The sequence below is a fragment of the Topomyia yanbarensis genome, chromosome 3 (genome assembly GCF_030247195.1).
Source record: "Topomyia yanbarensis strain Yona2022 chromosome 3, ASM3024719v1, whole genome shotgun sequence".
Classification (NCBI taxonomy): domain Eukaryota; kingdom Metazoa; phylum Arthropoda; class Insecta; order Diptera; family Culicidae; genus Topomyia; species Topomyia yanbarensis.
Window position 1 is genome coordinate 146,130,168 of NC_080672.1, and position 14,151 is coordinate 146,144,318.

The window sequence follows — 14,151 nt, forward strand, 5'->3', positions numbered from 1 at the left end:
ACAGCACAGCTAAAAAACTTTTGGGAAAAACGAGCAAACCTAAATTTTCCACCATAATAAAAACTAGTGCCCCTGCCGCACAGCATCATCAAGATTGATAGTTATTCAAGCCGGGAGGAAAGGGAGATGGAGGTTGTAAGGCAATGGAAAATTTCATTTATATTAATAATACTTTATAATTGGCTGGTTCTGAAAACAACTTGTTGGTTTGTGGTTTATTTTGGGTCACAATTTAGGCCCGCTCGATTTCTGATAGCTGTGAATTTTTCGCAGGGCGACTGTTTCTGTTCGGTAGCGATGAGGCTCTTAACGCCAACCGTGACTGGGGCACTTTTACACGGCCTTTGTTGCCAACCAGCCCCCTGTCAAGGACGACGTCTCTGTACAGCCAGCATCACTGCCATGAAAGGCAAAACATTGATTTTGAACCGAATGATTAGAAGCTGTATTTAGTTACAAAATGTCGATTAAATTAAATTATTAAATCATCCCACAAGATGCAAAACGTCGTGTGGAATGCTTGAATATCGAGCATAGTGCCGAACATAATTCTTTGTTTGGGGCTTTATAGCTATAACGCCCCATATATGTCGGTCGCTGTCAAACTCCATATGATGGTATAGGGTTGCCAGGGGGTTGTTGCCAATTGCTTGCGGGGAGCCTTTCCTCCGGTGGACTTACGAGCGGTTTGTTTGGTACAGGCCATGTAGCGAAAAATGCTGATCTGCTACTTCTCTGATGCTGGTAGTAGGACAACGGTCAAACGTTCGTTTGCGTGCCTTCATTCATAAAAGTTCAACAATATTTTCAAAGAATGTTGCAAATTGTCAACTTGATAATTCCAAAAATACTCCAAATAAACTATGAATGTGCTAAAGTCGACAAAATCGCATAGAAATTGCTTATTCCAGAGCAGAATTTACCGGTCTAAAGTGTATTCTACTTCACTCCGGTTATGTCTCTAACATTACCCACCCATCTTTTATTTTTCTGGATCCATATGGAGAAGTTTGGTGAATAATAGTTGGATTATTATTTGGAAGTTTGGTTGTACAATAGTTGGATTATAAGAGCTCGGTAGAGCCATTAAAACTTAGCAAAAGTTTAACGTTTTGTTGTTTCTCATTAGTTTTTCCTCAAAACGGGGTATTTACAAAATTTTAAGAGTATACAAACACTTCGGATACTTGAGCCGAACTTAGGAGCGCAGTTTTGTTGAAGAAACTTACCTGTGCACTGAGTTATTTAGGATTTTGTAAAATACCTTTTGACATTTTTAGTCATTCATCAAAAATAACACTGTTCTTTAAAATAAAATTATTTAAATGTGCTTAGACCGTATATTTCTTTTCAAAGAAAATCATGAAAATGGCGCTTTTGTTTGTCTCTAGTACATCAGAACCAATTTTTATGAACATTTGATAATTTTTGCCTTTTTCCTATAAAGAAAGACAGCGCAATCACTTTAAAAAGCTTAACATTAACTTCAACTTAAACCCTCCCCCCTTCCAAGCTCTCCTGCATGTAACAATATGCTTCATACTTCTTCCTTTTACCCTCAAATGTGTGATGTAATTTTTGAATGGCCTTATAAAAGGATTTTATAGTCGTTTTTAGAATATATGTTTTTGCATGCAGACATGTGACAAATGGTTATCCCTGGATTTGATGACGTTTACTTTATAGATTCGAATTAATATGGCATTGTCTGCGGAAAGATGCGGATTGAAGTGTTATTCATACATAAATGTTGTTTTTTTTGGCACTAAAACCTTCTATAACTCCACAGATATACGAGATAGAAATAACCTTGTTTAACAAAACTTGTGTATTTTCTTATGCCGAACAAAATTGTGGAACATTTTGAAATTCTTAAAAATCACCCAAAAAAGTTATTTTGAAAAAAGTAATTTTCAGGGGTGTACCATAGAAAATTTCACAAATGTGTATTAAAATCAAAAGATAGATTTATAATCTCTTCAGCAAAGTTGTTTCTTATTATATTCCTATGATATTATAACTTTGCTGAATCAGTTTTTTATTATTTTCATAAATGACCAAACAAAAATATGTTTCTCAGCTTTAGGGGGATTAATCACCAAACTAATACTTTAATAAGATGGGGAATGTTTTATAAACAAGCCTTGCTGAAGACACCATAGCTCGAATATCGTTTTTTCGTGGTCAAAACAATTTCGATCACGTTTTGCCTTTCTCATATAAAGAAAGGCTATGCAATCACTGTAAAAACGACTTTTTAACCGAGGCCCGGAGGGCCGAGTGTCATACACCATTCGATTCAGTTCGTCGAGATCGGCAAATGTCTGTGTGTGTATGTGTGTGTCATTTAAACTCACACAATTTTCTCAGAGATGGCTGAACCGATTTTCGCAACCTTAGCTTCATCTGAAAGGTATAACGCTCTCATAAGCTGCTATTGAATTTTTAGTTGATCCGACTTCCGGTTCCGCAGTTACGGGTTGAAGAGTGCGGTCACACAGCAAATTCCCATATAAACTGGTACCACCATGATGTTCAAATGATGTAAAACACACACTTAGTTTTTATTACTGGGTACAGTAAAAATTTGCTGGGGTTTTGAACAGCAAAACGTTCGGTAATTACCCCAGTAAAACAATTTCCTTGCCGACTTCTCAACAATAATAAAATAAACTTAATGTCAAAATAAACCGATAATTCATTTTCGGTGAATCTCTAATGACAGAAAAATGAAATGCTGGCTTGTTCAGTAACAATAATAAGTTAAATGTCAAAATAAACTGTTTAGTCAGTAAACTTTTGAGTTATTTTTCGGTAAATTCCTGATGACAACAACAAAAAAGTACTGACTTGCTCAGTAATTCGAAACCGAATTACGACGAATGTCCAGTTAAAGTTACTCAATTTAATAAGCGATTTTACTGTTTATTCAGTTAGTTATAGTGGAAAAGAGCTATAAAAAAATAGGAATTTTCTCAGGTTTTAAATGAAGTTTGGTTGAATTTAAGCTAGATTTATTTTAAAAGATTTATTATTACTTGTAATCATATGTGTTTTGAGTTTAATCTACTCCAAACTTCTCTGGAATTTTTCTCCGGTTGTAGTAAAATTGTTCACTCGCAGTAATGAACTCAAAATAAAAGAAAAAATTGTTTGTCGCTGGGCCGACAAGTTGCTTTGAAAACAATAATCGTTTGACATAGCAATTCGAAACAACAACGAAAATTACGTTCGATGGTTATTTCCGTGCTTTTCCAAGCGACAATGCCAATGCCGCCATCGTCGGGAAACTCTCCCCGAATGTAGAGCATAGGATTGTCTTCCATTGTTTGTGGAATTGGATCATCAGCCTAAAATAAATATTGTGCAAAATTACATTATTTAAATCTATTATTAAAAAAAATACTTGTATCCATTCCACGATTCCCATCAACGGATTGTCTTTTGAATGGCTTGTGTTACGATTTCTCTTCATTCCCCGACTAGGGTTTTTCAAGCGAATGATTCCCAGTGTTCTGATATCATCTGTTATAAATAAGAATATATTAATTAATGACATCTCATTGCATGTAAATAAATATTACTATTCGTAATATGTTTCAACAAATCTGGATAGGCACGCAGAACTTTTGCTTGCATCAAATCGAATTCCGTCCAAAAATCAGGTGCGTTCGGAAACATGCGTTGGAAATCAAGTGTTATCTGAAATATAACAATAACTATTCGTCATTGTGTTTATTTATATAATATAACCTAACCATTTCTCCATCAAAGCTAGCAGTCACAGGATATTCCCGCAAATATTGATCGAAAAAACCGTTCTTACGGTACACATCACGATCGGTGAATGTTTCAGCCCACAATTCCATTATTCGTGCTCGTGTATTTGGACTAGGGTAAATGAATTTTAGTTCAGTAGTCTGTGGGCATGAAGAAAGAAAATAATATTGGACCATATTTGAATTCAATTGATTTACCATATCTTGAATATTAACTGCGTCATCAACAATAATATCCTGTTGCTTGCTATGCTCAGTTGTTGCTGACTGCTCGAGACCATTCTTGGTTCTTTGGATGATTCGGTCATTCGATTTACGCACAAGGTATTCCAAATGGTAATGGATTCTTCCGGTATGGCGATTTTTTCCTCGAGCATGCGCATGAAACCATAAAGCTTGCGGTATGTCGGGAGTAGACGAACGCAATTGTGGATATGATTCGACTAGAGATAAAGCCGTCATGTTTTTGTAGAATGACGATGGTCTTCTGTAAAGATATATTATTTCATGATGATTGAATATGATTGGTGATTGATTTTTAAAAGCTTACACTCCATAATTTGCTCTTAGAAATTCACACAGAACTTTATTAATTTTTGAAAGGGTTCTATCATCTGCTTTCCCAGCGCTCTTTAAAGTTTCCATCACAGCCCTGCCATCACACGTTTTCTTGAATACTTTGTCGATGTTGATAACCTGGGAAACAAAAAAACCCGTTGAATATATACTGTGAAACAAAAATAAACTTTTTTACCTTTTCAACTTTGATTCCTCTGTAGGGATTATTTTGGTCTTCAGTTTCCATCCTTGTTTTCGCTCTTGATTCGCTCTCTTCATCTGTATCATCACTGTCGTTCTCTAATTCTCTTAGTTCTCCAATTTTTATTTCTTCGACCACTTCTTCAACAATAGGCTCGATCATTAGTTTTTTCTGAATTCGTTGGATTGCCTTGATCAGTTTAGTTTTCATTTGTAAACGTAAAAAGTCTTGCTCGTTCAGTTCCATAAAAATATTTATATCGTCTATTCCCTCTGACACTAGAAAAGAAAGCAAACGTACGTGTCAATCGAGTTTAACAATTAAAGGGTTTATTATGTCGTTCTTGTTAGTTTGACATTTAAACCCAAACACTCAAAAATGAGGCATGTGTACACCTCATTTTTCTTTTCCGTATCGGGGTCAGCACAGCCTTCCCAAAGAGAATAGTGAAAGAGACGCAGAGTGAAAATCAGTCAAAACGGCAACACTCCCTTTACGATGATTTCAACACTAGAATTTGGCAACCGTTTCCAAAGGCAGCACTTTAAATGACTCCTATTATATTTTGAAAACAAACCTTTCGTCGATCGTTGGATTTGTTTATCAAACGATGTGCATTTTGAAACAAAGAGATGAAATAATTCTAAAGCTTGTTTTTACTCATACATAGACTCTAGAATGCACCTTACAATCACGATTGCACTAAATTCTGACGAAAATTCAAATTTCTTTTTTGATAGATTTACAATACTTATCTCCTCCAACTCAGGCATGAGTAATGTTTATTTACATTGCACGATTGGTCTGCTCAATAAGGTATTTTTGGCTTCACACTATTCGTCTCTTTCCCTATTCTCTTTGAGCCTTCCTAGTCAAAACATCCGGCCCTTATTTCAGAATTCTGTCAGAATTCCAACTCAAATGTACCCACCCTATATTCGTAGCAAACGGAAAGTTATGGCGGGTAGCCTAGAACAAAGTTTCAATTAGTCTATCAATCGCCGGCGGCCATTGAAACCCGCCTAGTCGCCTTTTCGTTCACTGGGTAACATTTGACTCAAAATCAAAAACCGATTGTGCTCGATTCGGTTGCTTTAATTTCGAAAGAATTCTGACAGAATTCTGACTCAGATTCCCGATGAATTCTGGCTGTCATAACTCACAATATAAGAACAAAACATCACTTTTGTTTATGTTATTAACCGCTAAGAAGAAAATTGGAAAGACTCACCAAATCTATAGTTATTGTAAAGTTGTAACCTAGTAATCTTGATTAAATAGACGCCGGGATATATATTTAGTTTTACTATGATAAGGGCTCCAAAATGAAAACGTCGTGTGCTGAAATATCTCATCGATGTGAGCAAACTGTTGAGTCAGTAAAACTTCAACTTCATAGGCCTGTAAGAATTCGTCGTATGCCACTGTATCGCATAATTTGGTAATTGTTCCGAATCGCGGCTTTTTCGAAAAGAGGGTTAATTTCTTTTGGAAATGGTTCTAAATGGCCTACTTTATAACAAGCAATGAAAAAAATTCGGGGGGAAAGCTTTAAAGTAGTTTAAACTGGAAAAATAAGTTGTTCCCACTTACCTTACTAACAATGGCATTGCTTATGAAAAAGTGACGTTAAGGGCGAAGGTAGTGTGATGCGGCTTTGCCGCATAGTCGAGTCCAAGGATTCGAAGCGGCGCAAAGCCGCTGAGAAACCGACGGACGAGGTGGTTTTGATCTTGCTATCGAAGGGTGCAATCAAACCTGTAATCCACTCGTTTGCCCGGTATACTCAAACATAGGGGCTATCCCTAGTTTAAGTCCGACTGAGCGGCAGCGAAGTCGGACAGAACATGAATGAAGCGATGTGGCGTAGCCACATTCGGCACTGACATTTTATTGTTGTAAATGAATACTATCCTATTGTTACTAAATAAAACATTGTTAATGCCTAATGTGGCTACGCCACATCGCTTTTAGTCATGCTGTCCGACTTCGCTGCCGCTCAGTCGTACTTAAACTAGGGATAGCCCCTATGTTTGAGTATACCGGGCAAACGAGTGGATTACAGGTTTGATTGCACCCTTCGATAGCAAGATCAAAACCACCTCGTCCGTCGGTTTCTCAGCGGCTTTGCGCCGCTTCGAATCCTTGGACTCGACTATGCGGCAAAGCCACATTACACTACCTTCACCCTTAACGTCACTTTCTCATGAGCAATGCCATTGTTATATAGGTAAGTGGGAACAACTTATTTTTCCAGTTTAAACTACTTTAAAGTTTTCCCCCCGAATTTTTTTCATTGCTTGTTGTAAAATAGACCATTTAGAACCATTTCCCAAATAAATTAACCCTCTTTTCGAAAAAGCCGCGATTCGGAACAATTACCCATAATTTCAACAAACAATGGACCTCATTATCGGCTTCGACTAATTCCTGAATAACTCCGAATGACGGGAAAAGCATATTTTGATGAGACTTTATAGCAACTATTAGATTCTTGCGGAATTCTATCCCATTGATTTCGACGGCGCTCAGACAATTGATTATTTGATGTTCTTCCAGATAATAATTGCTCAGTGTATCCTCTTGCTGGATCTTCAAATTCTGTTTGAAAATAAGCTTATTCCGAAAAGGATTATCGAGCAAATCTACAACCATAGCGAAACTTTGTCGTTCTGCTAAACTTTTGCTAATATTCTTAAAATTTCGACAATTGCCAGCTTGACGTTTAGCAGGTTTATTTTTCTGTTCAAATGGCATACAATTGAATTGTACAGCACTACCACTTTGTCTTATACATTCTGAATAATGTTGCAAATGATGTAGTTTATTTATCCGTCTTTTGAAATTCTCGCAAAAAATATCGCTGTACAGACGAATATGTTCATCGAGCCAAATCAACATATTTTCAGTCACAACCGGAGATAATAAAATTCTTGTGATGTTGATCAAATGACCGATCATTGTTATCAGCGTACAATTCTCATACACTATGTGACCAAATAGAAATGGAAATGATCTCAAAAGCAATAGGTTCTGTGCTGCGGTCTGTTTTAATCTATGAACACCCGGTGACTTTAGCATGTCGTTAGTGAAATTACCCATCGGACGATTTTTACGATCCGCGTACCCATAGTTGAACGTGTTTATTCTGTTATTAATGAACTCTTTGGAAAATCCGAAATCTTTGTCTCTATAATATCGACTAAGAACCAACTGGAGTGTCACAGGAATAACGCCTTCGGCCAAATCGTGCATTGGATCTAGTGTCCAGTTTTTTGTAATATGGTAATTTTCAAGTGTATTCAGCAAGCATCCATCTTTTCGCAAACCGCATTCAGATGGATTTAGTTCACCGGCCTGTACTGCTTCCAAGTTTTTGTTATACCATTGAAGAGTTCTCAAGGGAAATTTTTTGGTTACATCTTCTTTAAAAATTGGGCGTGATATTGTGCATATCCGACAAAAAAAATTGGCGCTTGGGCTTAACAAGCCAAACACGTCATGAACTGCTAGAGAATCACCAATAAACATCGTAACCACGGCACGCAGAACAAACTTTTCTGATCCATAATAAAGAGTAACTCCATGCTCAAGCTTTTTGAGATCAGCTACTAATGGTTCCAAAATCTTGTTGAAACCCTTTTGCTTTGTGATTGTGGATAATACATACATAAGAGGGAATATTGTTTTAGGTGAACTATTCCACTTCGCAGGAAAATTTTGCACTTTAAAACAAAAATTTGAGATTTTGTTCTTTCCTGCACGTGAGCTCAGTGCGTTTCCCAATTCAACGTCGTCTTGGTATAACGTAAGTCTAATTGCATCTGGATTTTGTTTGAAATAATCATTAGACATAAATTGTTTCCCAGTTGCATACGAACTGTATTCTCTCATACCCATCTTCTCGGAAGATTCGCTTGCGTGAAGAAGTTTTCGGTTGTGTGCATCACGAAAAATTAGTTTAAGTGTATCTATTATAGGTATATACGTAAAGGTCTCGTAGCATGTTGTTAGTTTTGGAGCACTATTTTTATAGCGAATAGCGTTGCGTGTTCCGACACACTTCGGTACAGGTATGGGAACTTCTAAAGCTAGTTTTTCCAGAAAAATTTTCTGTCGAGAATATGTTTGAACATCACTCAAAAGATCAACATTTCTGAACATGTTGAAAAATATTTGGGTGGTTTTGCTTCTGACGTCTATCCCATTGGCAACCAAGAATGACCTGGTTTGTTTTTCATAATATTCCGAAAGCTTCCCAACAATGTTTTCACATATTTTCACCGTTTCTCTGATTTTACAGTGCGGCAAGCTAGCATCTGCTGTGAGTTTGCAGATACTTAAAGAAACGGTTTTTTGATCTCCTCCAAAGTTGTGAGAGAAGAGAAATCTGCCTTTTCTTCAGCGGTTTGTGTCTCATAACTTTGTTCGTTAAGATCCGGTAATTGACAATTCTCTACGTCATGGGAAATGGATCGTTGAGGGTGTTTGTTTTTTATATGGCGCTTCAAACTGGAGAAGTTTTGATACGTCATCCGGCATTGAGCAAATGTACAATCAAATAAATAAAAATCAGTTCGAAAATCTTTTCTCGTAATGTGCCAAGATACATGACGGCTTAGTCCGTTTATGTAACCGGGAACATAACGTCTACAGAAAAAGCATTTTATTGAATCATTCGTATCCGCCATTTTTTTGAATCTCCAATCTAAGAATGTGAAAGAATTGTAATGAAAAAAAGTACTTACAAAATAAATCTTCAACACCCGCATCTTCTGCAGTGAGTGTTTGAATAATTTGATCCATTTCTCACCTTCGAGGTATAAAAAACACTCAAAAATACGCTTAAACTTGTTTAACACCCCAAGCGCGTCGCGAGTTCTTCCTTAAAATGGCGACTGAAAAAATTTGACATTTGCGGTAATAGGTTTGTAAAAGTTTACGGAGTACAGTAATTTAAAATCGCTTTGCTGAACAGTCAGTTCAATTTTACTGAGCAGTATTCTTCTACTGAAAAAAAAAAAAAGATTTTGACAAATTCAGTTAAAACCAAAGCGGAATTCAGCAATTGCTTGGGGAAATTACCGACAGTCGTTAAGAATTACAAATTGTTCTGTATTTTTTTAATCTGATTGCTGAAATCTCCGTAAAAATATTGTTTTACTGTTCAGCACCTCAAAAAAAATTACCGAACGACTTTTGGCTGGTTAAGTGTGCATATTAAAATTGATATAACATTACTCTAGTTTGCGGGTCTGGATCACTAATGATCAATCAAAGCAGTTTTGACCACATTGGCCGCCTATGACGGATCATGACGCCCTCGGGGAACCCGCCAAGTTCCTAAGCTAATATCACACCCATTCCCCAACGAATTCTCTACCGATTTTCACAAACTTGGTTTCAAATGAAAGATACAGTAATACCATTGCTGAATGCTGCTGTATTTCATTCGGTTCTGACTCTTGCTTCCGGAGTTACAGGGGTGTTAGTAAGGATACACTGGAATTTCCCATATAAATCGGTACAATCGTAATACCTCAGATTCTAAAAACTATTGAAATGGTCACCAAATTACTTCTAATCGCAGATCTAGATCACTGATTGCCAATCAAACATTCTTTGAATATATTGTCCACCATCGACGATTCCGGAAGTCCGGAATTCCGGGCATATTCCACAATTAAAGTCACATCGGTTCTTCGGTGATGACTGAACCGATTTTCTCAAACCAAGTCTCAAATGGAAGGCAAAATATGCAGTTGAGTATTGCGTCGCCGCCCCTCCCCCCGTGCCTTGCCCTTACACCTCCCTCCTTCATCACTCCCCTCTCCTTGGATCACCCTCTTTGGCCACACTGGCCGCCATCGACGGATCCGGAAGCATCCAAATTCAGAATAACGGTTATATTGGTTTCTCGAAAATGGCTAGACCGATTTGATCAACTTAGTCTCAAATGGAAGGTGTTGCGTCGCCGGAAACTGATATTTAATTCCATCTCCATCCGACTTCCGGCTCCGGAGTTATGGGTTGTGGAGTGTGATCACATAGAAGACTCCGATTCAAACCGATACCGCGATGAATGCAAAAAGGTGCTCTTATATATACTTACCAAGTGTAATAAGAATGAAAGACATTTTCATAATGTTATATTGTACGAACCAGCTATTAAATCATAGTTTGGAGAAATGAGAAAGGCACAATTGCACCTCTAGGTGGATTAAAACAGGTTTTTTTTCCTAATTGGAAACACTGTGCGGAGGGTGGAGATCGCAATATGTCTGTGTGTGGCATGTGTGTGTAAGTGTGTGTTATTTAAACTCACTATTTTCTCGGAGATGGTTGAACCGATTTATATCGCTCCCATAAGCTGCAATTTTAAGAACAGTTTTCTTTGGATACTGCTAGCGGGGAGCATTCCTTCTAGGTACTACCGCAGCGGGTCTCCAGCGCAAAAATACTTGTGGCTTCTACGACGATGAAACGCAAACTGGGAATGTTTTCCTATAGACAATTGGTTTTACCTGTCTCAGATGTAGTTCATCGTACTAACAAGTAGACCACTTATCAAATCACAGCTAATGGTTGCTTTTACAAAATCTTTTTATCGCAATTTATGGTAATCGTATCCTCTACGAAATATGTTACACAATTGTTAAGAATATTTTCTAACAGATATCCCCAAAATCTATTTATCCTGTTCAGTATAGCAGCAATAATTGACGATGAAAACCAACTCAGAAACTTCAGCTGTTAAACATTTAGAAAGGGTATGAGCAATTTTTCTTAAGGGTCACTTTTCTATTCCAAATTGTTATAAGTATTTTCTTACTTCTGATTAGTTGGTCATAGTTCACCTTTACTATTGTACATCCATACAAAAAAGTAAATTTGTTGTGATTTTCCAGAAACCTAAGAGTAGGACATTACCGGGGTTTCGACTTAGGACAATTATTTTGTGTACAATTTTTCTTCATTAAGTTAAAACATCCTTACTAAACATACTTTTGCTGATCATTTGCCCAATTTAGGTTTCGAATTACTGAGCTAGTCACCATTCCTTAACTTTTATCGACAGAAATTTACCGAAAACTGTATACGCTTATTGACAGATGTTATATATATATATATATATATATATATATATATATATATATATATATATATATATATATATATATATATATATATATATATATATATATATATATATATATATATATATATATATATATATATATATATATATATATATATATATATATATATATATATATATATATATATATATATATATATATATTTCATTCCGAGAACTCGGTAAACAAATTGTTTAGTAAAATTACATACTAGTAGAATTTTAATAATATGGTACATCAACGAACAGTCCTACGTCAACATCGCGGTTATACGTCGGACATTATCTACCCCTAGTTTTTAACATTCCAATTTCTACACTGCATTGGTAGCAATGAGGTTGCCGTCCAGTTTTGGGTATACTCGTCTTTTTGCTGGAAACCAGGCTTTACCCCAGTGAAAGCGCGGGATACCTTTTGTTGTTGCCGAGTGTGGAAGTGTCAGCAATTACTTTGGACGGTTCCTTTATGGTTACTTAGCTTTATGTGCATTATGCACAAATCATATTTGCTTGGATTACCTAAAATGATTAAAAGGTTACAGAAAATATCAATGCAAAATAATATCTAGAACAGCGGAAAATAATTTTGGCCAGCTTTCTGGCCTAGTTACCACATAGTGCTATGTTTGTTTGGTGAAAATGTGTCGATCTTTGGCTTCGTAGCGGAAATAGGCTGCTGGAAAATAACTAGAACATGAAGAAGAATCGCACCCATATACTTACTAACAAATATCCTCCTCCCGTGATATTTGTGGAGTACGCTGTAGTATATACGGCCTCTAGCAAAAGCAAGTATCGGACTAACAGTCATTTCCTTTCCTACCGCGATCTACGTTCGTGTCTGGCTGGCGCCGGTATCGATCAATAAACACTTTACGATTACCAAGAGTTGCACATTGAAAGATTTTTCGCTACTCCCAAGCATAATTATCTACTGATTCGTTATGCAACTCTACAGCTAGTCCAGATCGATGACAAGGTAACAGCCAGAAGTGATCCTTACGTATCAGTTCTGTAACAAGGCGGTACATTTACCGATATACATACACCGATCACCAACTGCTGAACTCAATCATAGTGCCAACCAATATATAATCCGTTTTGTGCCTCAAAACCAGCCAAACTACCAGCCTACCAACAACTAAACAGCGATTTTGTTTAGTACCTAAGAACCAACGAAGAAATACACCCAGAGCAAATAGATATACACTTGCAACACGTAAAAACAAGAAACAAACAAGATCATCAATTTTTTACATAATGTAAATACATAAAAAACTATAGTTTAGTCAAGCTAATACATTGAGCCGTGCCAATTAAACTTAAACTTAAAATTCTTGCTTCGAAAAAAATTCCTATGTAATATGTAAAATTTGAGCTTATGCTGACCTTATTTATGCGTGCTTTTTAAATGCAAAAATGCACCCTTTTTTCTGTAAATTTACCTTTTGACAATAATCGACTTACTGGAAGGATTATACAGATTTAATTTCGCGGATTTGGATTAAACTCAATTATTACACGATCTTTTATTGAAACATAAGCGGACCCTACACGAGCAGAAATATTGACAATAAATCATTTATTGATCAATATTTTGATGGTGTAAGGTCATCTTGAAAATATTTATTCTGTAGAATTTAAATGGGATTGATGGGTTGAAGCAGTCTTGTCAATATATTTATTGACAATATTCCTGTCTCGTGTAGGGTTCGCTATAGAGAATGGACATTTTCCATAGCACCCAATTTGTTTTTTTTATTTCTATTTATGTCTATTTATTCTATTTATGTCCATTTGTCATTCGTCAAATCCCAAATGGTCTTATTTCACTGAAAGATGTGGTAAGAAATCACTGAAATCATGTTCATTGTCTATAGCATTATTCATCAGTGAATCATTAATTATTAATACCACATATTGTCACAAATTATACGATATTAAATTATAATCCGATTAAAATCCAAACTCTGTCATGAATTTGCATACAACCAAGTTTTGAACAATATTAAATAACGCACTCCGAAACAATACGTCATAATTCCCATTTATATTCGATCACATTATTTAAAAGTCATTGGAAGATATTCATTTTTTTTTTGCGAACAACAGGAAAAGAAACAAAAGATTGTCCGCCACCAGCAACGAAATGCCGGAGATAAAAGAGCCACCCAAAAGGAGGAGAAAAGTGTCAGTGGGGACGAAAAACAGCCAAGCGTCGCCACACTCAAGTTCGACTTCTGTGTTGTACGTGTATCTTTGGTATACAGAGGCAATGCCAATCCCAACGACGATGGCCAGAGCGCTCGCTGCTGGAGGGGAGAAGTTGCGGCTGTACGGCGAGCATCATTGCCGTCGTCAACGTCGTAGTCGTCATCATTCGTAATCATCAGCAGCAACGAGGCGATCTCAGCGGAAGCATGCGGGTGGTCCCATAACGTAGAAATGTGCCCGTGAGTTGTTTTTTACTCCCC

General features: G+C 36.6%; 1 protein-coding gene across 1 annotated transcript; it reads right to left on the reverse strand.

Annotated features, from left to right (window-relative positions):
- Window positions 1-3,003: 3,003 nt before the first annotated feature.
- On the reverse strand, window positions 3,004-4,749 carry LOC131687270 (uncharacterized). Its single transcript, XM_058971344.1, has 8 exons — window positions 4,534-4,749; window positions 4,330-4,475; window positions 3,978-4,266; window positions 3,759-3,920; window positions 3,585-3,702; window positions 3,407-3,525; window positions 3,230-3,350; window positions 3,004-3,008 (listed from the first exon to the last, which is right to left on the reverse strand). Exons 1-8 carry the CDS (start codon window positions 4,747-4,749, stop codon window positions 3,004-3,006), a joined length of 1,176 nt encoding a protein of 391 aa, XP_058827327.1.
- Between the last annotated feature and the right edge of the window lie 9,402 nt (window positions 4,750-14,151).

Bases quoted from the DNA above. Each gene is read 5' to 3' on its own strand.
- LOC131687270 (XM_058971344.1), bottom strand. From the start codon at position 4,749: ATGAAAACTAAACTGATCAAGGCAATCCAACGAATTCAGAAAAAACTA. The intron at 3,703-3,758 runs GTTAGGTTATAT...GTTATATTTCAG, and splicing joins CTAGCTTTGATGGAGAAATG to ATAACACTTGATTTCCAACG. The intron at 3,351-3,406 runs GTATTTTTTTTA...TATTTATTTTAG, and splicing joins GAATCGTGGAATGGATACAA to GCTGATGATCCAATTCCACA.